This window comes from Pipistrellus kuhlii, unplaced genomic scaffold, assembly GCF_014108245.1.
Source record: "Pipistrellus kuhlii isolate mPipKuh1 unplaced genomic scaffold, mPipKuh1.p scaffold_m20_p_8, whole genome shotgun sequence".
Classification (NCBI taxonomy): Eukaryota; Metazoa; Chordata; class Mammalia; order Chiroptera; family Vespertilionidae; genus Pipistrellus; species Pipistrellus kuhlii.
The window spans coordinates 18,265,398-18,287,207 of NW_023425584.1; the positions used below are offsets into that span (position 1 = coordinate 18,265,398).

At 48.1% G+C, this 21,810-nt stretch overlaps 2 protein-coding genes across 5 annotated transcripts in view; both read right to left on the reverse strand.

The window, feature by feature from the left end:
- Window positions 1-1,634: 1,634 nt before the first annotated feature.
- MYOZ3 (myozenin 3) lies at window positions 1,635-18,473 on the reverse strand. The gene is made up of 6 exons (XM_036424648.2): window positions 16,547-18,473; window positions 14,923-14,984; window positions 9,175-9,329; window positions 8,008-8,137; window positions 7,401-7,563; window positions 1,635-4,290 (listed from the first exon to the last, which is right to left on the reverse strand). The coding sequence occupies exons 2-6, from the start codon at window positions 14,981-14,983 to the stop codon at window positions 4,122-4,124; spliced, it is 678 nt and encodes a 225-aa protein (XP_036280541.1). The 5' UTR covers window position 14,984; window positions 16,547-18,473; the 3' UTR covers window positions 1,635-4,121.
- Window positions 18,474-18,618: 145 nt separating this feature from the next.
- Window positions 18,619-21,810, reverse strand: part of SYNPO (synaptopodin) — a 35,871-nt gene continuing 32,679 nt past the window's right edge. For all 4 annotated transcript variants that reach the window (XM_036424645.2, XM_045576836.1, XM_045576834.1 and 1 more), the window contains exon 3: window positions 18,619-21,287. In XM_036424645.2, coding sequence (XP_036280538.1) covers window positions 20,604-21,287 — 684 coding nt within the window. In that variant the 3' untranslated portion in view covers window positions 18,619-20,603. The remainder of the gene's footprint in view (window positions 21,288-21,810) is intronic.

The following is a 21,810-nucleotide window of genomic DNA, read 5'->3' on the forward strand; positions in this document are numbered from 1 at the left end:
TATATTCTTACACTTATTTATATCTTCCTCTATCTCTTTTCAACGAAGTCCTATAGTTTTTCTAGTATAAGTATTTTACCTTTTTGGTTAAGTTAATTCCTAAGTATCTTAATTTTTTTGTTGCAATGGTAAATGGGATTGTTTGTTTAGTTTCTCTTTCTGAGATTTCATTATTGGTGAATTAAAAAAAAACTATCAATTTTTGGGTGTTGATTTTGTATCCTACTACATTGGCAAATTCATTTATTAAATATAGTAGTTTTTTAGTGGAGTCTTTGGGGTTTTCTATATATACAATATCATGTCATCAGCGAATAATGAGAGTTTTACTTCCTCTTTTCCAATTTGGGTGCCTTTTATTTTTTCTTATCTGATAGCTGTGGCTAGAACTTCTAGAACTATGTTGAATAAGAATGGTGAAAACAGACATCCCTCTCTTGTTCCTGTTCTTAGGGGAAATTGTTTTTTTTGCCCATTGAGTATGATGTTTGCTGTAGGTTTGTCATATATGGCCTTTGTTATAATAAGATAAGCTCCCTCTATGCCTACTATGCTGAGCGATTTTATAAAAAATGGGTGTTGGGTTTTGTTGAATGCTTTTTCTGCATCTATTGATATGATCATGTGATTTTTGTCTTTCAATTTATTCATGTGATGTATCACTTTTATTGACTTGCAAATATTGTACCAGCCTTGCATCCTGGAATAAATCCCCTTTGGTCCTGGTGTATGATCTTTTTAATATATTGCTAGATCCAATTTGCTAATATTTGTTGAGGATTTTAGCATCTATAGTATGTTCATTAGTGATATCGGCCTGTAATTCTCTTTCTTTGTGTAGTGTTTTTATTTGGTTTTGGGATTAGGATAATTCTGGTCTCATAAAAAGAGTTTAGAAGTGTTTCCTTCTCTTGGATTTTTTGGGATAGTTTGAGGAGGATAGGTAATAGTTCTTTTTTGAATGTTTGGTAAAACTCCTCTGTGAATGCATCCGGACCAGGGCTTTTGTTTGCTGGGACGTTTTTGATTACTGCTTCTATTCCATCAGTTGTTATTGGCCTATTAGGGTTTCTGATAATTCCTGATTTGATTTGGGATATTGTATTTTTCTAAGAATTTGTCCATTTCATCCCATTGTGAGGGTTTGCAAACTCTTCAAGTATATTAATGCTGATTTTAGTTCACTAATTTTTCATGTTCATCTAATCTGCTGGTAATCTATTAACTTTTTTAAAAGGAGGGATTATTTTAGTACAGAAAAAGTGCATAAAACACAAATTTACAACTAAATTAAGTATTTTAAAGTCAATGTCTGTGTCACAATCACAGAAATAGAAAATGTCCAGCTCTCTTAGAAGTTTGTCCTCTCACAAGCACAACCCTTTCTTTCCTCCAAAGTTACCACTACCCCGACTTTAACACTGGATTTCATTGCTAACATATACATATGGACCTGTCTCCCTTTGCTTGCCATTTTGTTTCTGAGATGCCTCTGTATTGCTGCATGGAACTGTAGTTCATTTATGTTCAGGGCTGCTATGTCTCATGCCAGGTTCCCAGTGCTGTGGCTGTTCTCGGTCCTTTTCATTTCCAAATCACTATGTGATTTCATTTGCATAAAGAACAAAACAGGCAAAAGTATAGAGTTTTATATGGATGGTTTGTTGGGCCCCTAAATTACATGAAAGGTTAATGACATGGCTTTTTCAGGATCCACATTTTACTTATTGTTGAACAAAGAAGCAAAACACAATATAATACAGTATGATCCCATAAAAACAAAAACATATCTTTGCACTTATGCAACTATACACTGTACATATTTAGCTGTTCAAATAATGCTAGAATTCTAGAAGCACCAAGCTTCTGCCAGTGCTTACCTATGGTATGTGGGAATGGGGCAGAGTGCAGGAGGGCGGGAAGGTCTGTGTTGCAGGGGAGGAGCTATGTGGGCTGATTTTACCTTCACATTTTACTTCTTCCTTTATTTGTATATAAACCTTTACAGTAAGAATTCTTTCTCTCTCTTTTTTTTAAACAACATCAGTGAAAGGCATATTATCAGAAGAAGAAAGGAATGAGGATTTGCTTTGGGCGTGGCAGGCTCCCCACCAGGCTCTTGTCAGCTATGCTCTGGTGGCTGCTGTCACCCTCCAGAGCACAGCAGAGCCAGCCCAAGGTGGTCCTTATCCTCTACTTTGTTTAGGACACTTTAGTGGTTCGTTTTCATCTCATGGAAGCATGGCTTTAAACAGCAGTGCCCGAATTCAAGACACATTGATTGCAAGCAATTCTAAAAGTCAGGCTGCTGCCCCTGGAGACCGTGTGGGACACAGGGAAAGTCCAGAGCAAAAGGAAAAGGCAACCGCTGTCCCACGTGCCCTGGGAACCAGATGGATTCCTGGCCTTCTCATCTCCTCAAGAGAAATGGGGTGGGGGAGAGGCGATGGAACAAGGAGAAGGGGTGATTCATGGGCCAAGGGAGCCCTGCAGTGACCAGAAGCTTCCTTTCCTTCAGGCTTCAGCTCTACTGAGCTCATGTCTCATCCTAGGCCTGCTTCTCAAGCTGCATCCACCGCAAGATCATCTGTTCAGTTAAGTTGCATGAAGTGTAATGATCTAGCGCTCATCATGTATGTGTCCATCATTGTGCTTGCAACAACCCCTTACAAGGGCTACTATCCTTGTCCTCATCTTACAGGTGAGAAACAGAGGCCCACAGAAATGGCTGGAAGTGGCAATTAGAACCATCCATTCAGTCTGACTTCCCAGCCTGCACTCTTAACCTCTAGGCTCTGAGGCAGGGTGATTCCAGAATGAGTGGGCAATGGCTTGGCCACCCAGTGCAAAAAGACATCCACTGGAATAGGTCAGTATCCATTGTGGCTCTGTCCCTTTACAAGCCCCTTCTGCCTTTTGAGCCTGGATATTCACATCTGTAAAATGGATCAAAACACTGTGGCACCCAATAAAAAGCCGCCATCATCATCATCACATCATCAGCTCCACTTGAACTAAGGCATTCCTTTCTCTCTTCTTCCTAATGAGCCGGAGTAGAGCCCTGAATGACTCCTATTGGAAACTAAGCACGATCTACCCAAGGCCTGCTCAGAGTGGTGAGCATAAGGAGGTGGGAAGAAGGAGTCTTTATAGGTACTCCACTTTGCACCTGTCCTGCAAGGTGCCCAGAGAGGTGTCCCTTCTTTCCGTCCCCATGGCCACCTCCCTAGTTCAGGCCTTGCTCCTGGAAGGCTTCCTGACTCCAATCTATGCCCACATAACAACCACTGACACCCCTGACTCCCCTGCTTAAGAACCTTCCCCATTTTCTTGGTGCAGCTTACTCCAACCTGGCCTTCTAAGGCAGCGGTCTCCAACCTCTTGGATCTCATGGACACCAGTAGTCCACAGACCACCGGTTGGCAACGCTGCTCCAAAGGTTTCCTTAAACCAGCAGTCACCAGCCTTTCGGACCTCAAGGACCACCAGTTGGCAACTGCTGTTCTAAGGAGTCACCGACTGCTCAAACACAGCCCTCTTCCTTCTCCAGAGCACCCTGCTCTATGGCAGTTCTCCACCTTTCCAGCTTATGCTGGTCCACTGGCCTGCAGTGCCTCCCCTGGAGTCACACCCTCTTCCCTTAATCAACTCTCACTCCTCCTCTGAAGTCCTGTTCAGATCCTTTGGGAAGTATCCTGTAATTGCTTTCCGCTCCCCCAGACACACCCAGGGTTTGAGATGCCCTTCCCTGTCTCACTACATTTTGTTCCTCAGGTGCTTTAGGCAAAATTAAGATAATTTACTGCTTTACACATCTGTCTTCCCTACTATCTTTTCCTACTCTAGGTCAGGGTCCGGACTCCTCTGCATGGAGCTTTCACAATGTCTAGCACATAGTAGGTGCTTGGTAAATGTTAGAGCATGAATAAAGACTAACTGCATCTCAGTAAAAGGAAAAACTTTCTAAACCCCATATTAGTGGACTACCAAACTTTGTGACCTTTGAGGCCATTTGCAGTAGGTTTTGTGTGTGAAGGCCCTTTGTTAACTGTGAAGTGCAGTCCACGAATCTTGGCTCCTGGTATTCCCCAGACTCTGAGACCGGGGACTGAAGGCTGGGGTTACAGGTCCTCAGATTCTGGGAGGTTGCGGACCCAGCCCTGGGCCACTCTGTTGAAGTTGGGTCTGAGGCGGAGGAGTTCCAAGCCACTGGTGAGCTCTGGGAGGAAGGGGGTGCTTGCCCTGGACGTAGTCTCTCCCACCAGGAGTCCTCCAAAGGGCACGGGGGTCCTAGGGGAAAAAGAGCAGCAGGAGAGGTGGGCTGGGAAAGAACAAGATGGCAGCACCCTGACATGCAGGTCTGTGTGGGGCCTCTGTCTGCCTCTCTCCAGGACTCAGTTACTCCTTCTGTACAGCAAGATTTTGCACTACTTTTTTTATTTTTAATATTTTTAATTTTTATTTTACAGAGAGGAAGAGAGAGGGATAGAGAGTTAGAAACATTGATGAGAGAGAAACATCGATCAGCTGCCTCTTGCACACGCCCTACTAGGGATGTGCCCGCAACCAAGGTACATGCCCTTGACAGGAATTGAACCCGGGACCTTTCAGTCCGCAGGCCGACACTCTATCCACTGAGCCAAACTGGTTTCGGCAGGTTTTGCACTACCTTTAACAGGATCCTCTTTGGGATGGCTTATTGCTTAGAAATTGGAGCCAAGTTTTCAGAGTTGGGATTGGCTTGTCCTAAGCAGAACTCTAGGTTCCCCATAAGCAAGCTCCAGAAAGCAGCAGAGTTGGTACAGGTTGTTTCCTTTGCCTTTTCATCTCCCCTCAGAGAAACATGCCACAAACTGAAGTGAAAGGGGAGGACAAGCATTGAGAATCAGGGAAGTGCAGATTGCAACAGACCTGGTTTCTAACCATAAGACTGGCAAGAAGAAATGACTGGATAACGAGGCAGAGCTTCACTCATATACTACTGTTTGGAGGGCACACTGGTGCTACTCCCTCGGAGCATAGTTTAGCAGGATCATTTTAATCTGGAAATATGCAAATTCTGCCACCAGCAACTCTACCTGTAAGCGGGAAGCACATGCACACACGCACAAGGAAGCAGATATGAGCAGGGATTAGTGACAAGCCATAAACAACCCAGGGTCCATTGGCAGAGGTACGGACACGACAGAGGTAGTGTAGTCACATGATGGAATATTATACAGTAGCTCAAAAGGAATGAAAAGATCAATATAAAGTAGGGTAGATTTTAAAAGCATAATGTTGAGTGAAAACAAGAAGTTACAAAAAGAAATTCAAAGTATTAAAACATGTATACATATACAACAAGGCTATATCCCCTATAGGTATATGGCTGCCCTTAGAAAATGTTCTGAAAACTTATACACCAACCTGACAACAGTGTTTGCTCCCTTTGGGATCGAGGACAGTAAACAAAGGAACCCTTCTTTTGTAGTTGCATGATTAGTTTTTAAGAGAATGTAAGTGACTTGAAAACTATTCTTTAATTCTAAGAGAAATAAAAAGCATTGATCATGTGCTGTTTTCTCCACAGGCTGGGCACAATGGGAAGAAGAGAGTGTTTGCCCCTAGGGTGGAAAGGCAAAACTTGGGCTAGGGCCTGGGTTCCAGCCAAGACTGGGTTTCTGCTTAGACTACCCCAGCTGTGGCAGCAACAGCCAGGCCCCCTGGGGGACAGGCTGGGATGTTTCCAAGCCAATGCAAGCCTCACAACTGGGCCCTTGACTAGGAGCCCAGAGACCTGGCTCCTGGGCACAGCTTGGCCACCAACACTGCTGTTCCTCTTCAGGCTTCCTCGGTTAGTCCTTCTGTCCCAGCAGGACCCGGGTTCAGGGCTGCCTAAGACCCTGCTGCTGGTGAGAATGTGCTTGTCTTTCATACCCGAGGTTTAGATGGATGGGGCTGCAACCTGAGCTGGCCAGCGGGGAAGCTGGCTGTCAGGACTGAATGTCTACTGAGGGTTTTAAATAGCTGGGCAGGCAGGGTCTGACGGCCCCAGGAGGTGAGAGAGCACAGGCCTGGCTGGCGAGAGACCCCAGCACATCTGCCAACGGCTTGTGGCTCACACAGCACCGGTTTGGTAGAATTCTTTCCATCAAGGCCTTCCCTGACTTTGAGGGCAGTCACATGCCGCCTCAGCAGTCTCTTCTCAAAGCTCATCACCCCCTGTTCCTTCAGCTCTCCCTCAGAAGGCCTGGTCTCCAGGCCCTGGCACCACCCATCAATTTTTGTCAGACAGACATAGCCTCCACATGTGGTCTGAGCAGATGCCAGAAGAGCTGGACTGGGGCCTCCTCTCTCCAGACCCTCCACTTTCACACTTACCGTGGTCCAAGCCAGAGGAGCATTTTTCAGAAATAGCATCAGTCTGAGGAAGCCAATTGCAATTGAAATCCATCCCCTAGCCCAAGGTCTTCCTCCAGTGCCAAGCTCCTGTCTTGACTCCTATGATTTGTTTCTGAGCCCTTCGGGCAGAATGTTAAATATATCCTTTTATTCCCCATTAACTTTTCCAACTATCATTTCAACCTATAAATAATAATGATAATAATAGCAGCTCTTGTTTATTGAGTGCTTATTGCTTGCCAGAAACATTGCCTATGGCTTCTTATGCTATCCTCATAACAATCTTATGAAGTAGGTGCAATAATAGTCTCATTTTACAGATAGGAAAATGGAGGCTCAGAGCGGTTAAGTCACTCTCCCAAGGTCACACAGCCAGGTAAGGAGTCTGCATTTAAGCCCTTGTTGAGGCCCCATGCTGTAAACAGTACAAACCACTCCTCTGTGACCCTCATTTCTAGTGTCCAATGTCTCACTGCTACTCCCTGCTTTGGTGCAGCCTCAAAGCCACTTCCTAGGCATTGATGAAAATGAGGAACAGGCTGAGCTATGTAGGACTGGTGAGATCTGGGGGCCCCACCCAGGAAGGATGTGCCAAAGAGGTGGCACACAGCAGTGATGGAGAACAAGAAACCAAGCTCTGGAGTCAGACGGCCCAGACTTGGACCTCAGCCCTGCCCTGCGCGTCCTTGTTTTGGGACTTCGGGCCGGTTGCTGATATTTCTGAGCAGGTCTCTTCACAGGCAGAATAGGGAAAACTGTAGCACCAGTCGCACCCCGTTGTGGGGAGGATCCAATAAGATGTGTGGCACATTCCCTGTACATTTATTAAGGACCTACTGTGTGCTGAGGCAAGAGTTCTATTCAGTTCTAGCAAGAGCTTAGTGAATGTTTATGACATGTTCTAACATTCTACAGCTTGGCATGTAGAAAGTGTTCAGGAAATTCAGCTACTGCTGTGATTATGACTGGCACCTGTGCCCCCTCCTGCTCTCCCCAAGCAGCCCACCCTGCCTTACTTGTTGAAATTTCGATACTGCGCAGGGCTGGGAGTGTGACTTCGGCCATCGCTCTGGAAGTCTCGGTAGCTGATAAACTGCTGCCACGGGCAGTGGTAGCCCTTGGGGATGACCGTATGGTTGAACTTCTCTGGCGGGATGCTCTTGAGTGGCTCGGCATAGCCTGGAGGTGAGCAGGGCATGTGGGTTCCTTTCTCCCTTGGGCCCCCACACCCACACCCACCTCAGAAAGGGTTGGGGGAGGGAAGACCGAAGCTGGGAAAGGGGGGTGTGTGTGGAGTGTGGCAGGGAGGGTGATGCCAAAAGTTGTTCTCTCAAAAGGTAACCTTCCCCATCCCTAGAAACAAGGAGGATTGGTGTAGGGCAATTACCAGTTGAGGTTCATCTTCTAATCTTGACTTGCTGTGTGATCTGGGGTGTGTTGCTGCACCTCCTGGGTTAGGTCCATGGAGGGGTGTGTGTGTGTGTTTGGATAGGGAAGGGGGTGGATTGGACTGGATGCTCTGGGTTCTCTTCCTGCCCCATTGTGGAGCAGCACGCCCACGCTCTGATTTCTACCCCATACCCCTGCCCTTCCTCTTTGCTCCAAATTGGGGAGGCCACTCACCTGGTGCCAGGGCGCTGGGGCTAGGGGTGTGCTGTACCCGGGAAGCTTCAGGCTGGGCGTCTTCAGGGTCCCCGGCTGGGAAGATGTGGAGCTCTGAGCGGCAGTTCTGCAACTCCGGGCTCATGGCAACCTGGGCAATGGATAGCCTTGATATTGCCAGACCCCGTCACCCAGCGTCCCCTCCTGTTGGGTCTCCCTCAATGCTCACTGTCCCTGGTTCCCCAGTTCCAAGTCACTGTCCCCTAGGTGCTCTTCTAGCCACTGCCGGGGAGTGGGAATGAGGGATGGGCAAGGGGCCAGGGATCACCCTCCACAAACAAGGGGGCCACACAATCCTAGCACCCACCTCCTGGAGATATTGGGGAGGGGGGTATGAGTGAATCGTGCAATGCCCTAAACTCAGTGCCCAAGACAGAGATGCTTTGTATATAGTTGCTACTATAATATTAACCCTGGGCAAATAACCTCTCTAAACCTCAGTTTCCCTCTCTGTGAAATGGAGATAATGATGATAATCTCACTTTTTGAGCGATAAATGAGCTGATAACATTTAAGTGCTTAGCTGGTGTCTTAGAAGATGGCTAAGGTGTTATCTTTATTATTCTGCCATAAAACTCCTCAGTTGCCTTCTGTCTCATCCAGAAATTGGGTGGAGCACAGATAAGCTGCCCTGTGTTCATTAGGGTGGCCGAAACTGCCCGCTGCCTTTTTGAAGCCCGAGAATAAGCATCTTTGCCTCCTTTCTCTACCAGCTGCCTGGGCTGCTATCTTGTCCTCCTTCCAGTGGGAAGCAGAGAAAGAGGCATTCTGTGTTTTCCATCTTAGATCAGGTCGAATCTAAATGTAGCTTGCTGCAAATTCAGCCCAGCACACATGACCATTTTCCAGCACTATTTGTAGGAGCTGGAGCCCCTTCACTCTGCAGCTCCCCCTGCCCACTCCATGTTATATTTTGCTTTGGGAAAGAGATGTGCATTGAAGATGCAAAACTTCTAGGCTCACACTGCAAGGCAGGGCATCAGTCTGGTGGGAACGTCACAGCCTTCTCTAGCTGGAGCTTGAGGGACTGCCCAGGTGCCAGAGGTCCTCTCCTGGCTATTTGGTTTTAGGCAGACCACTGGCCTTCTCTGGGCTTTAGTTTCCCCTCTGAGCACAATGCCGTCTTACCTCCCGCTGGCTGGCAGCAAGTTCAAAGGTGAATTTCTGCACACGGCGCTGTCTCTTCTGGAAGAGGAGGGATCCTCGGTTGTTGCGTAGCGATAGCTCCTCCATCATTAAGTCCTGGGGCACGCTCAGCTTCTTGCCCAGGTCCAGCAAAGGGGCTGTGGGGAGAGGCCAGGCCACTCAGAGACACTTCTAAGGAGATCTCCTCATGGCACGGTCCGTGGTGTTGAGAATGCTGCCTTCTCCCCACACTTGCCAACACTGAGTGCATCATTCAGTGGACTCTGTCCACCTGGTGGGCAGATATGACACCTCAGAGTTTAATTTGCATGCATCTGACAGTGAAATGAGCATCGATTCAGATGTCCTTTGGCCATTTGTATTTACATATCCCATGGATTTCCTGTGCAGCTCTCTGCCTACAGCGGTGGAGGTAGTGAGAAATGGTCAGGTCCTAGATTTCTTTAAAGGTAATCCCTGGGTAAGGGATATGAAAGAGAGAGTAGAGTGGAGGGTGACGGCAGGCTTTCTGGCCTGAGTCACTGGAAGGTTGGAGCGGCCACTCCCTGAGATGTGGAAGGTTTGGAGCAGGAGAAATTCAGTTTAAAATCTCCACCTTTCCAAGTGAGCAAATTTCTGTCTTATATAATGCTTACTCCATATTTAAGGCACCCTAATTTTCTTCAAAATTGGGCATATAAGGTTTAAAGAGACTTGTATGTATCCAGGTGGAGAGACTCGAGTTGATGGGAGGTAACTGACCTGAGATAAAGATTGGTGCAGAAGAAGAGAAATAAAGTGATGTCTAGTTGAGACAATAGCCAGTTTATAGCCTGGGGCTCCAACATTTAGACTGAGGAATGACAGAGCCCTAGAGACGGTGAAGGGAAGAGCAGCCAGCAAGGCAGGAGGAAATCTAGAGCATGGTTGTCCTGGAAACCAAATTACTAAAGCATTTCAAGGAAGATGGGCTGATCAACAGTCAGGTGCTGCTGATGTGTCAAGTAAGATGAGGGCTAAATTGACTATGATTATTTAGTAATGTGCAGTTACTATTGGTGACCTTCACAGAAGCAGTTGCTGGGTGAAAGCCTTATTGGAGAGGGTTCAAGAGAAAATGGACAGAGGAACCGCTGGGCCACACCACGAGGAAGCAAGGAGCCAAATCTAGGATGTGGAACATTCTACAGGGCAGCTGGCCTGGTTTCTTCAAAAGAGTGAGTGACATGGGAAAAAATAAGTGGGGGTTGTTTTAGATCACATGTGTCAAACACAAGGCCCACGGGCCAAATCCATCCTGCCAGGCCTTGCAATGTGGCCCGAACCACGCTGTCATCACTGCACTCCGCTGCGTTTCCATCACAATGACAGTTTATGACTGTTCAGTAAACCATTCGGCCCACGATTTAGGCTGGATTTTAGATTTTGGCCCCTTCTCTGATTGAGTTTGACACCCCTATTTTAGATGAAGGGAGATTTAAGGGACATAGCAACCAAATAGAAACAATGGCCCTTATTTGAATCCTCATTAGAACGAAGTAGAAGATTGGAGAAAGTTGACTATGGGACTGGTTATTAGACGTATTGCTAATTTAGTTCTGTGTGCTGATAACTTTGATGTGTAAGGAAAAGTCCTTTTTATGATTTTTGTGCATTCGGAAGTATTTAGAGCATGAAGTGACACACTCTTTGGGATTTGCTTTGGATTCCAGGAATGAAAGGAGGGCCATGGGGATTTGCACTCTACTTTTATGTGTGTTTGGAAATTGGCTTGGTAAAATGTTAGAAGAGGAGAAGGGGAAGAAAACAGAGACAACTGCTTTGAGGAGCTGTGCTCTAGACCAGCGGTTGCCAACCTGTCTGACCTCTCGGACCACTGGTGGTCCATGGACCACAGGTTGGTGACCGAAGATCTAGACCATGGTTGGAGGCAGCTGTGCATTCAAGAGGGGTTTCTTGTTTATTTGTTTGTTTCTAAAGAGGGAGAAATAACAGCATGTTTGTTAGCTGATGGGAAAATTTGACAGTGCAATAGAGAGAGTGGAGAATTACTGAAGGAATATCTGTCCTTGAGTAAGAGAGAGGGAGGGGAGGGCATCTGGTGCCCAACTAAGAGGGTTGGCTTTATACTGGCAAGAAGAGTTCATCTAGCACATCGGGGAGAAAAACTGAGAACGTGGACATAGGTCAAGCAATAAACGAATGTGGAGGAGGCAGCGTGCAGCTGTTCTCTTCTGGTGACTTCACTTTTCTCAATGAAATAAGAAGGCATTGACTGAGAATGAAGATGGGGAAGGAGGCATTGGAGGTTTGAGGAGGGAGGGTGCCAAAGTTGTCTGAGAGTAGTGGGTAGGTGAGTGGGCCGGGGAGATGGATATGGTGATCAGGCAGCACTGAGGCCAGTCAGGGGCTGTGACTCATTCCATTCAATGGACTCCTTCCTACAGAGCCTTTTTAAAAAGGAGGGTGATTTTTCCCTTCTTTCAGCAGATATAGAGAGAGCACCTTCTACATGTTAGGGGCATAAGGAAATTCATTGTAAGTTAGAAGGGGGAAAAGTATGTTTCAAAAGAATCTGTAGTCTAAGGTCCCACTATATTTAAAAAAATAAATATATGTTCATACATGCATTGAAAAATCTCCAAGGACATGTTGAATATTAGCAGTATTCACTTAGCAGTGATGACTTATGGGACATAGGAAAAAGGAGGGCTAGGAATGGTAATTGTTTGCACTGTTATTTTTTTTTAAACAATAGAATGTACTGCACACTTAAAAATATAAAAGTAAAAAAAGAAACAAAAACATAAAAAATAAATATATAACAAAGAGTCTCCTGGCATATTCTCAAATATTATCCAGATGAACAGAGCTTAATATTTAAAAAAAAGAAAAAAGCTATAGACAAAACCTATTTGATTAAGCAATTCTGGCATTCATTCTTGGGGAGAAAAATTGAATAAACATGCCCAAAGATATAAATACAAGAATTTTATTACAGTGAGGTTTCAAATTACGAAACCTGGGATCAGTCTGTGGTGGATGCTGCCAAAGTGCCCTTTATTGTGGTTGACAGCCCACAACTGCTGCTTTTACAGAGATCTGCCCAGGTGAACAGAAGGGGTCATGGGCCTTGCTGAAGGTGGGATGAATTCTGTGGCACCCTCAGGGTCAGACTGAATCTGGGCTACAGCTGAGCCCGCATCCTTGCTCAGCAGCTTCCCTTCTCCTGAGCGTGCAACCTCAATAAGTCACTTGCTCAAGAATCCTCGGCGCTTTTCCTAAAGGTCCCACTTTGAGACAAGCCTTCATGACACCAATTGAAGGTTTGTATGAGTATAAATACATATAACATATGACATGCTAGGGAAGCAGGGGGGAGGTGGTGAGGATGGAAAGGATTCTGTGGTATGCTGCTAAGTGAAAAGAAATTTAAGTTGAAGAGCACAGTGAATACTAGTAGTCTTTAGCCCACGTATGTATATTTGCATTTATATAAATATGTTTATATATGAACAGAAAGAGGATTGACACAAATATTAGAACATTGGTTATCTCCAGATGGTTCTACTAGAAGGAACTTACACTTTCAAAGTCCTTCATGTCTATTTGGTCTGAATATTTTCTAAAATGATTAGTAGAGGCCTGGTGCATGGATTTGTGCACTAGTGGGGTCCCTTGGCCTGGCCTGTCGGATCGGGCCAAAACCAGCTCCCCAACATCCTCCGAGGGGTCCTGGATTACAAGAGGGCAGTTCTTGGGTGACATAGTCTGGAATCAGTCTCCCTCCTCTCTGGTTCCAGGTGTATCATCCAAGAACCACAGCTGCCAAGTCACCGCAGCTCAGCAACTCCTATGTTGAGTGTCTGCCCCTGGGTCAATGTGCATCATAGCTAACATCAGAGTGTCTGCCCCCTCGTGGTCATTGTGTGTCATAGCGACCAGCCAGTCGGCCAGTTGGCCAGTTGCTTAGGCTTTTATATATACACTGAGTGGCCAGATTATTATGATCTCTGAACGAATAATAATCTGGCCACTCAGTATATATCCTATATAATAAAAGGCTAATATGCAAATTGTCCTCTTGATCAGAGGTTTGACCAGCAAGTAGGCTGGCCAACCACCCATGTCCCTTCCCCTTGGCCAGGCTGGCCAGACCCCACCCATGCACGAATTCATGCACCAGGCCTCTAATACACACACACACACACACACACACACACACACACATATACTGAGTGGCCAGATTATTATGCATTCAGAGATCATAATAATCTGACCACTCAGTATATAGATGTGTTATTTGTATAACTATATAGTAAAGCAGATATGGAGTGAAATCTTGGTTATGTCACACATCTTGGTTAAGATGTATGACCATCTACCTCCTCTGGGCCTCAGTTTCTCATCTGCTGAATGGTGATAATAATGTCTAATTGACAGAGTTGTTGTAGAGTTTATGTAATATAAAGCATCAAAGCTCTTAGCATAGTATCTGACACATGGTAAGCAGTAATGGTATTTTTATTATTCTTACTCTGCAATGAGTGTCTCTTTGTAGCAAAACCATGAGGTGGTTATGTTTTGTTTTGATTTTACTTTATATTTTTCTTTAGTTTCAAAATAGTCTTTAAGTAATAACCTAGCAATAGTCAACATTTTACATATTTCCTGTCTGACATAAATGATGTATGCCAATATTTGGGGTCAAATTAATTGCTTAGTTATAAGAAGAGAAAATGCATGGCCCTGTCCTTTTGGTTAGAGCACTAACAAACACTTCACAAAGTCTGTGTGTTTCAGCACATGAAATCATGGAATAAAAGAAAAACTTGACTCCCACAAAAGGAGGCAAGGACACACAAAACAGGTTAAAAGGACGACACATATGATTAAGTACTTCTTAGGAGGCAATACCTAGCAGTGGTCTTAGGCTAGGGTTTATCAGAGCTCAGCTCACTGTCAGTCTACGTTGGAATAACCCAGGTGTTGTCTAAAAGGCAATGCACGGCCCCTCCCCAGGTCCACTGAGTCAGAATCCCTGGGTGGATGCTGGCAATCTGCATTTTAACCAACACCATGCCACTATGATTAACATGAAAGTTTGAGAGGCCCGACTTAGTTGAATTTGTTTATAAAATTCTTGAAATGCTCTAAAGTAGGCCAAGTAAATAGACTATAAAATTATGCCAAGTGTTATAAAGTTAATAAACATGTATTTTAGATGATTTAGTCACTAGATGAGTCGGTTTTTAAGTGAAATGGTTTGAGTCCCAACTGGGTAGCCTTGCCCACCTGCACACTTTACCCCCAACCCCTGACTCTAGCCATGGGGACTTCCTGCACACTTTACCCCCAACCCCTGTCTCTAGCCATGGGGACTTGGTGAGATGCAGAGTTTCAATAAGCAAGGACAAGTGTGTGGGGAGCTTGGGGCTGCAGTTAAGGCTGGATCTGGGATCAGAGCCCACTGAGTTCCATTTGAGACTGAGGCAAGGACTTAGCTGGGGGCAGGCTTGGTCTAGGGCGTGCAACTCCAGCTTCTGGATGTGAGGACAGCAGGGCAACGCCCTTCTAAATGCTTTGGGGAGCTTCCAGCCCAGGTGGCAGATTCCACAGGCTCTCCCTTGGGGCTGGCCTGGAACTCACACCTGTTTTTGTAGGCCTGTGGCCAGCAGGCCTGAGTGGTTGCAGTCTGGGACCAAGAAGCGATGGGGTCTGAGGAATGCACACAGGCTGGGTCCACCTTACCTGGTCCAGCTTGGTCCCCCATGGCAGCCATCTCTGGCTTCTTCTCCTCCTTGGGGATCATCCTGTAGATGAGATGATCCACAGATTGGCCAGACCGCCTCCATTGCCCTTCCAGGCCTCCTTCAAGTCCCTGGCCCACCCCAAGGTCTCAAGCAAGGGCTGTCTGAGCTGGGTGGGTCTCTACATACAGAGGAGGAGACTGAGGTCCAGGGAGAATGAGGGAGATGCTCAGTTCTTCCCATGCAGTTAGAGAAGCACTCTCTCTTTAGAGGGTCAACTCTGGGACATTAGGGGTGGGAGGAATGGGTCTCAAACTATTTTCATCCGCTGATGTAGTTTAGCTCTAATCAGCGGCTGAAAGAAGCTGGAGGTTTACATCAGGGGGAGAAGGGGTATAGGTGGAGAGATAGGGGTGACACTGGGGTCTGCAAGGCTGGCCCTCCCCTCCTTTCCCTAGTACTTGGCCCTAAAACTTGAGGGCACTGGCTGGTCCAAGGAAGCTGAGAAAACCATCACCCCCTCCTCTACCCTTATCCCAGAACTGACTTTCATGATGCTTCCTTTTATTTTAATAATGTTTTTATTTTAAAATTGCAGTTGACATACAACATTATATTAGTTTTAGGTGTGTGACATAGAGATCAGATATTTATATAACTTATAAAGTGATCACCTCAATAAGTCTAGTACCTCAAGGTGCTCTCTTCTTTCTCACCCTTCTCTTTCTCCTCCTCCATCTAACCCCCCCCCTTCCCCCGTTTGTATCTCATGACTTTCTAGGAAATTTGCAAATAAAATGAGGTTTAGAACTCCCCCTAAGCCCCTGCAGGCCCCAAGTCCAAATCCCCGAACTTGCCCCCCAAAAGAGAAGGCAGATCCTTTGAACCCCTGACAGATTACACACCCTGTGCCCCTCTGTTTTGCTTCCTGATTTTCCTATATTCCTTCTTTAGAAACACAATCTGCCTCCATTTGTACCCCCAAACCCACTCCCACTTAGGTCAGTGGTCACTGGTGGCTTGGCGGCTAATCGGGGTGTCTCACTCCCTCTGTAACTGTGAGCAAGTTGCTCTCCAGCTCTGTGACTCAGTTTCCCCCTCTGTAACATAAAAGGTTGGGCTAGATCATGGGGATTCATGGATGGGCTTCAAGAGCATTCACGAGCCCCCTAAAATGATACAAACATGAGCACGTCTGCATGCATTTGGGTGAGGGTCATGAGATGATTGAGAGCTCCGGCTGTGATCAATGAGGACTCACATTCTGCAGACCTATTTCTTGATAATCACCCCCTTTTCAGAAATTCACAGACATTGGGAAGAGCCCCTCATTGTCCAGACAGGCACCCTGCTTCCCTCTATTCCCTAAAAATCTTGGAGTCCTGAGCAAAGCAATTAGCTATCCCCCACCATGAATCGTAGCTACCCCTTCCTCATTTAACCTAGAGTAACCTAGGCTTAGAATCCCTCCCTTCCCAACTCAGGATTCAGGCTTCCACGAGGCCCCACACTCCCCAGACTCTGCAGGGCCCTTCCTCTTCTTGGACAGGAAGGGGCTCTGGGAATTGGTTCATCTCCTCCACCCACTCCCCACAGCTCCTCACATTCCCTTAGGATCCTGGTACCTGAGAGCTGGGACCAGGTGGGCAGAGAGAATATCAGACCCTCAAGGTTAACACCTCTGTCGGGAAGCTGAAGGTTGGGTGGTCGGTGTCCATGCAGCAGAAGGGCAGTCAGAGAGCTGAGTGCGCCTTGCAGCCAGCTCTGGCTTCAGCCGACGAGAATTGTTCCTGCCTTGTTGTGGCTCACAGCCTTATTTCGGGCTGCAACTGGATCCAGGGACAGATGCTAAAAGCACCAGGCCCCAGGGAAGACAGGTGCCCCAGCAGCAGGCCCTTGCCGACAGAAGGGTTTGTACACACATGATCACACACACGTACACATGCACACACCAGAGTCACCTGGAAATGCTGAGAGTCAGTCTCCGGTCACTTGAGCTTGCTAATTGTATCCTTAGTGCCTAGAATGGAGCCTGATAGGATTGCCATAGATATATTTTGGATGGATGGATGGATGGATGATGGATGAATTGTCCTTTAATATCTTTGTTTGACTTATTCTTTCTTTCCTCTCTTCTCTTCTTATTTCTGCTTCCTTCCTTCTCTCCCCCCCTCCAACTTCTCACATTCTCTGAGCCTCTATGGACTGTAAATAAACAAGGCAGACTCCGTGCTCAAGGAGCTCAGCCAGGCCCAAGCCAGACCTGTAAATAAGCCTCTGAGATGCATCATGGGAAATGCTCTGGGAGGGCACCATCAGCTCAGCCTGGGGGTGGGGAAGGCTTCCCAGAGGAAGAGACATTTGAGCTGGGCCTTGAAGGCTGAGTGGGAGTTCACTGGGCAGAGAGAGGACACAGGAATCGCAGGCAGAGGCCGGGTCATGTATAAAAATGGTAGGAGGTCGGCAAGTAGAGCCAGAACTGGGGGTGGGGCAGTGCTGAGAGATGAGGCGACAGGTGGGCAGGGGCCAGATCACAGCAAGCTTTTCAAAAGGCAAGTGTGCTTTATAAAGAGCCGTGAAGAGTTTAAAGTGGTGGGATGGAGTGGTCAGATTGGCATTTTCCCAAAGATATCTCTGGCTGTCATGTGGAAAATTGGGGGGAAAGGGTCATACTGGAGGCAGGCCTTCACGATGGGAGGGATGGGGGTGGCTTAATGGGCAGTGACAGCGGGCATCCATAGGAGGAGAGGAACTTGAGGGGTATTTGAAGAATCACTAGGTCCTTGTGAGAAACTGAATGTAGGAGGTGAGGAGAGGGCAACTTCGGTGTCTCTGGCTTAGGTGACTGGGAAGGTAACCGGAGGGGCAGATTGGGCAGGAGGGATACTGCATTCAGGGAAGGGTCCAGCTAAAGAGAAACACTCCTGTGGAAGGTTGGGAGCAGCAGGGATGCACAGGGTCTGAGCAGGGATATCTGTACCTGTGTGGCAAACACTAAAGACAGATTTCTGACAACCTTCTTAGGAAGAAGCCTGGACTTTGCTGTGGATGGCCTGAGCGTGGCTTCCTCTACTTGGGTTCCTCTGCCCAGCCTCTGCAGGGCCTGAACATCCAGATAGGAAGGTGAGGAATGTTCCTAGGGCAGGTATGGCCTCACCTGGGAGTGGGGCCACAGTTCCCTTCTTTAGGTGAGGATGCCCCCATCAGGAGAGGAGCACTCCTAATGATTTGTCCTGCGCTCACTAGGATTGTCTGGACTTGAACATTACCTCCTGCTCTTGCCTGGAGCTCTGGGCTGCTTCCTCAGAAGCAGGTCAGAGCACTTGGCCCTGCCCCAGCTTGGCTCTGCACACTCCAGTGACAGTGCCTGTGGTCAGGGCTGGGCAATACCACCCTGAGACATCAGCTAACCCAGCTCACTCATTGCACAGACAGGGAAGCTGAGGCCTAAAGAGAAAGGAGTGTGTTTACCCTGCGTCACCTATCTAGAGACAGTAGAACCAGGACTTCAACTCAGGGACATCTCCTATAGCCTGGAGTTTTTATGTTGTTCCCTCCCTCTCCTCATGGATGCTACTTCTCAAGTTCCCATCCCATGTGCATCAAACATTCTCATCCACCCTAAGTCCCATGGACTGTCCCATGGTTGGGGAGAAAGGGCTTTAGATACAGACTAAAATGACCCAGGCGGCAAAAGGATTCAGGAAGCATTTATTTAGGTCCAGAGCTGAATTCTATAGGAGACAAGAGACAGGACACAGGCAATCTCTAGTGGGTTAGAGGAGAAGATGGGGGAGAAGGCAGTGAAGCAAGGGAAGAACCAGACGGAACTGCAGCTTTCCAAGGCTGCCCTCCTGCTGATTCTTTGTGTATATGCAGGGAGAAGTAGATGTTCTATGCCACCTTCTCAGCCAGTGGCCTAATAATGTCTCTTCTTTGAAACAGGCCTTAGTTTGGCTTCTATGTTACAAGGGACCCTGAAGCAGGTGACGACTTTGGTAAATGTGGTCACTCATCATTGATCCCCTCATCTTCCCACCAACAGAGTGTGTGTTCCCAATCCTTATTCCCTAGGAACCCTCTGGGATCAGTTCTTTATTGCAGAGCACCCTACTCACATCCTTATCCCCGGCTTCTCCTAGCTTCACTTAAGGGTTCCAGGTTTAACAAGTGAGTTTGGGTTAGGGTAAGTCTACCCCTAACTCACAATTACACTCTATCCTTCATCTTTAGCAACATCCTGGTATCCTTTCACCTACACACCTCTGATCTTCAGCCAATTCTAACACCCCACCCTTAATATCCTAAAGTAAATATCCTGAACCTCTAGAGGGCATCACCAGCCAGCTCTGGAAACTATGGAACTTAGCCAGTTCCTCCCCATGTCTCTCTGGGGATTAGAATCAGAGCCACCAGGATTTAAGGGGCATGCTAGAGCCTGCTGCCAGGTTTCACAAGGTCACTGGGCACCGGATACTAGCTAGGCCAGAGTGCAATGGGAAAGAGATAGATAGAACAGTGCCCACCCATCTGGGTATGATATGGATTCTGGGGCCTGGAACTGAAGAGTGGGTGCTTCCTAAGAAACCAGAAACATAGGTTGGCTCTGGTTTAACTTCTCACTCACCCACCCAAGCTCACCTGTCCCTGAATTCTGCCCAGCCAATTCTCCACCTGTACTCTCCTTCCCTTTCTAATGCTGTGGAATGCATTTCAGGGCTGGAAGAGCCCTCAGAGGTCATCTGAGCCAATCTATTTTCTACTAGAATCTTTTCTGTGCATCCTGGCCACTGCTTGCATACATCCGCTAACAAGGAAATCTTTGCTTCCCTCTTTCCATATGGTCAACCTCAAACTCAGGGCTCTCAGGTAAAACCACAGGCTAGCAGAGAGCTCCATGCCAACTCTGAAAGGGCTCAGCTTTGAAAGGGCTGCCGTGAAAGGGCCCGGAAGGGATAGATGGGTTGGAGGCACCTATAGCATTCCTAGAGGCCCAAGACCTGGGCCTGGGGGAAATCATGGCTGTAGAGCTCTCTTCTTGGGCTGCAGTTTAAGCTGGGATGGAGAAAAGCATGAGGGACTGGGAGGAGGGCTCTTCCTGCCTTTTCTGTCCAGAGGAGCGGGGCACCTTGAGCTGGCCTGAGAGACCTCACTAAAGGTCACGGTGGTAAAAATAGAGCTTGTCTGGGCAGGGATGGAAAACAGCTGCTACTGCCTGGGACTTGGAGCCAGGAAGGAGGATGGTCAAGCCAGGACCTGGACAGGGAACTTAGGCCTAGGACCTTCTGAACATACCGCTCACTTGCCAGACTCCAGAAAGCAGAGCCAGGAAGGAAGGGAGGAGTATGGAACCCAGGAGCACAGCAACTCTTCCAGGGCCCAAGGGGTGTGTGTGTGAGTGTGGCATTTAGACTTTTGGAGATTGCTTTGGTCAAAGCCTCACTGGAAAAGCTGAGGGTCAGAGGGTCTTTCCCAGGTTCGCACAAGGACTGAATGATATTGTTAGAGCTAGAACCCAAGCTTGGATCACTACTCCAAGCCCAGAGCTCTGGCCCCCGACTCCTTATCTCCGGGGCTGTCCAAACAGGCCAGATCTTTTGGGGATGTGGTGCGGAGATCTAAGGTTGATCTCTCCTAAGATCTCTTCCAGCTCAGCCCTCCCGGGATGGGAAGCGGGAGGCTTTAGGTGGTGCAGGAGGCCTCGGTGGGGAGGCTGCCACGCTTGAGCCTCAGGCTCCCATTCCACCCACGGGGACAGATGTTGTAGCCCAGGATGCCGGGCGACTTCGCCCCGGAGTCCTCGGAGTCGAGGGACACATCAGAGTCCGTGGGCGAGCGGCGATAGGGGAAGGGCCTGGACGGTGCGGGGGGCGGGCTGCGGGGGCTGGCGCAGGGCGAGGGCCCGGCCAGCAGCGGGCTCCGCGGGATTGGGGCGAACGTGGCCCCGAAGGTAGCCACTGGGCCGGGCCGGGCAGGCTGCGGCGAGCGCATGCGCGGTGGCGGCGGCGGCGGCAGCGGCGCCCTGGGCGGGGAGAAGGGCCCCAGGCTCTCGGCGCCCGCCGGCCTCGGGGAGGCGCTCTTGCGCCGGGCCGCGTTGATTATGTTTCGGGCCAGCAGAGCCTGCAGTTGGCGGCTGGGGGGCCGCACCTCCGTCTCAGGTCGTGTCTCAGGTCGCAGCGGGGATACCGAGCGCTCGCTCCACGAGGGGGACATGGGCGGCGGCGGAGGCAGCGGCGGGGGGCTGCTCATGCTGCCCCCGCGGCCGGGCTCCCAGGGCCGTGGGCTCACCCAACCGTCCAGGCTGCTGGGAGGCCGGGACGCGCTCGGCGTCCAGGGCGGGGAGGTGGGCAGGCTCTCGCGGTGGTCCTGTGAAGAGAGCAGAGAGGGTGGGGGCAGGTGTTAGTGTTGGGGTCCTCCATGCCGGGGTTTTGGAAGGGACCGAGTTTAATTTGTCCGTGTTATAGTTAGGAAAGCCAGCGACTAAAAACGTAGGTGCCCCCATTCTCAGCCCAGATGCTTCAAAAAGCCCACGCTGGCCCTGCACCAGCCTGGGAATTGAAGGGTCCCAGGTTCGAATCCAGTCAAGGGCACATGCCTGAGTTGCTGGCTGGATCTCCAGTGGGGGGCATTGCAGGAGGCAGCCAATCAATCATTATCATTGATGTTTCTCTCTCCCTCTCCTTTCTCCTCTGAACTCAATAAAAATATATTTATTTAAAAGAAAAAGCCCACACTGCTTGCCCTGCACTTAACAGGGAGGCAGGTGACTAGTGGTTAGGAACTCTCACTTTGGAGACAGACCCCTATACTTACTGAATGAACTTGGGCAACTGGAAACCTGGACTTCAGTTTCCTTCTCTGTAAAATGGGGGTCTAATATCAGCATGTA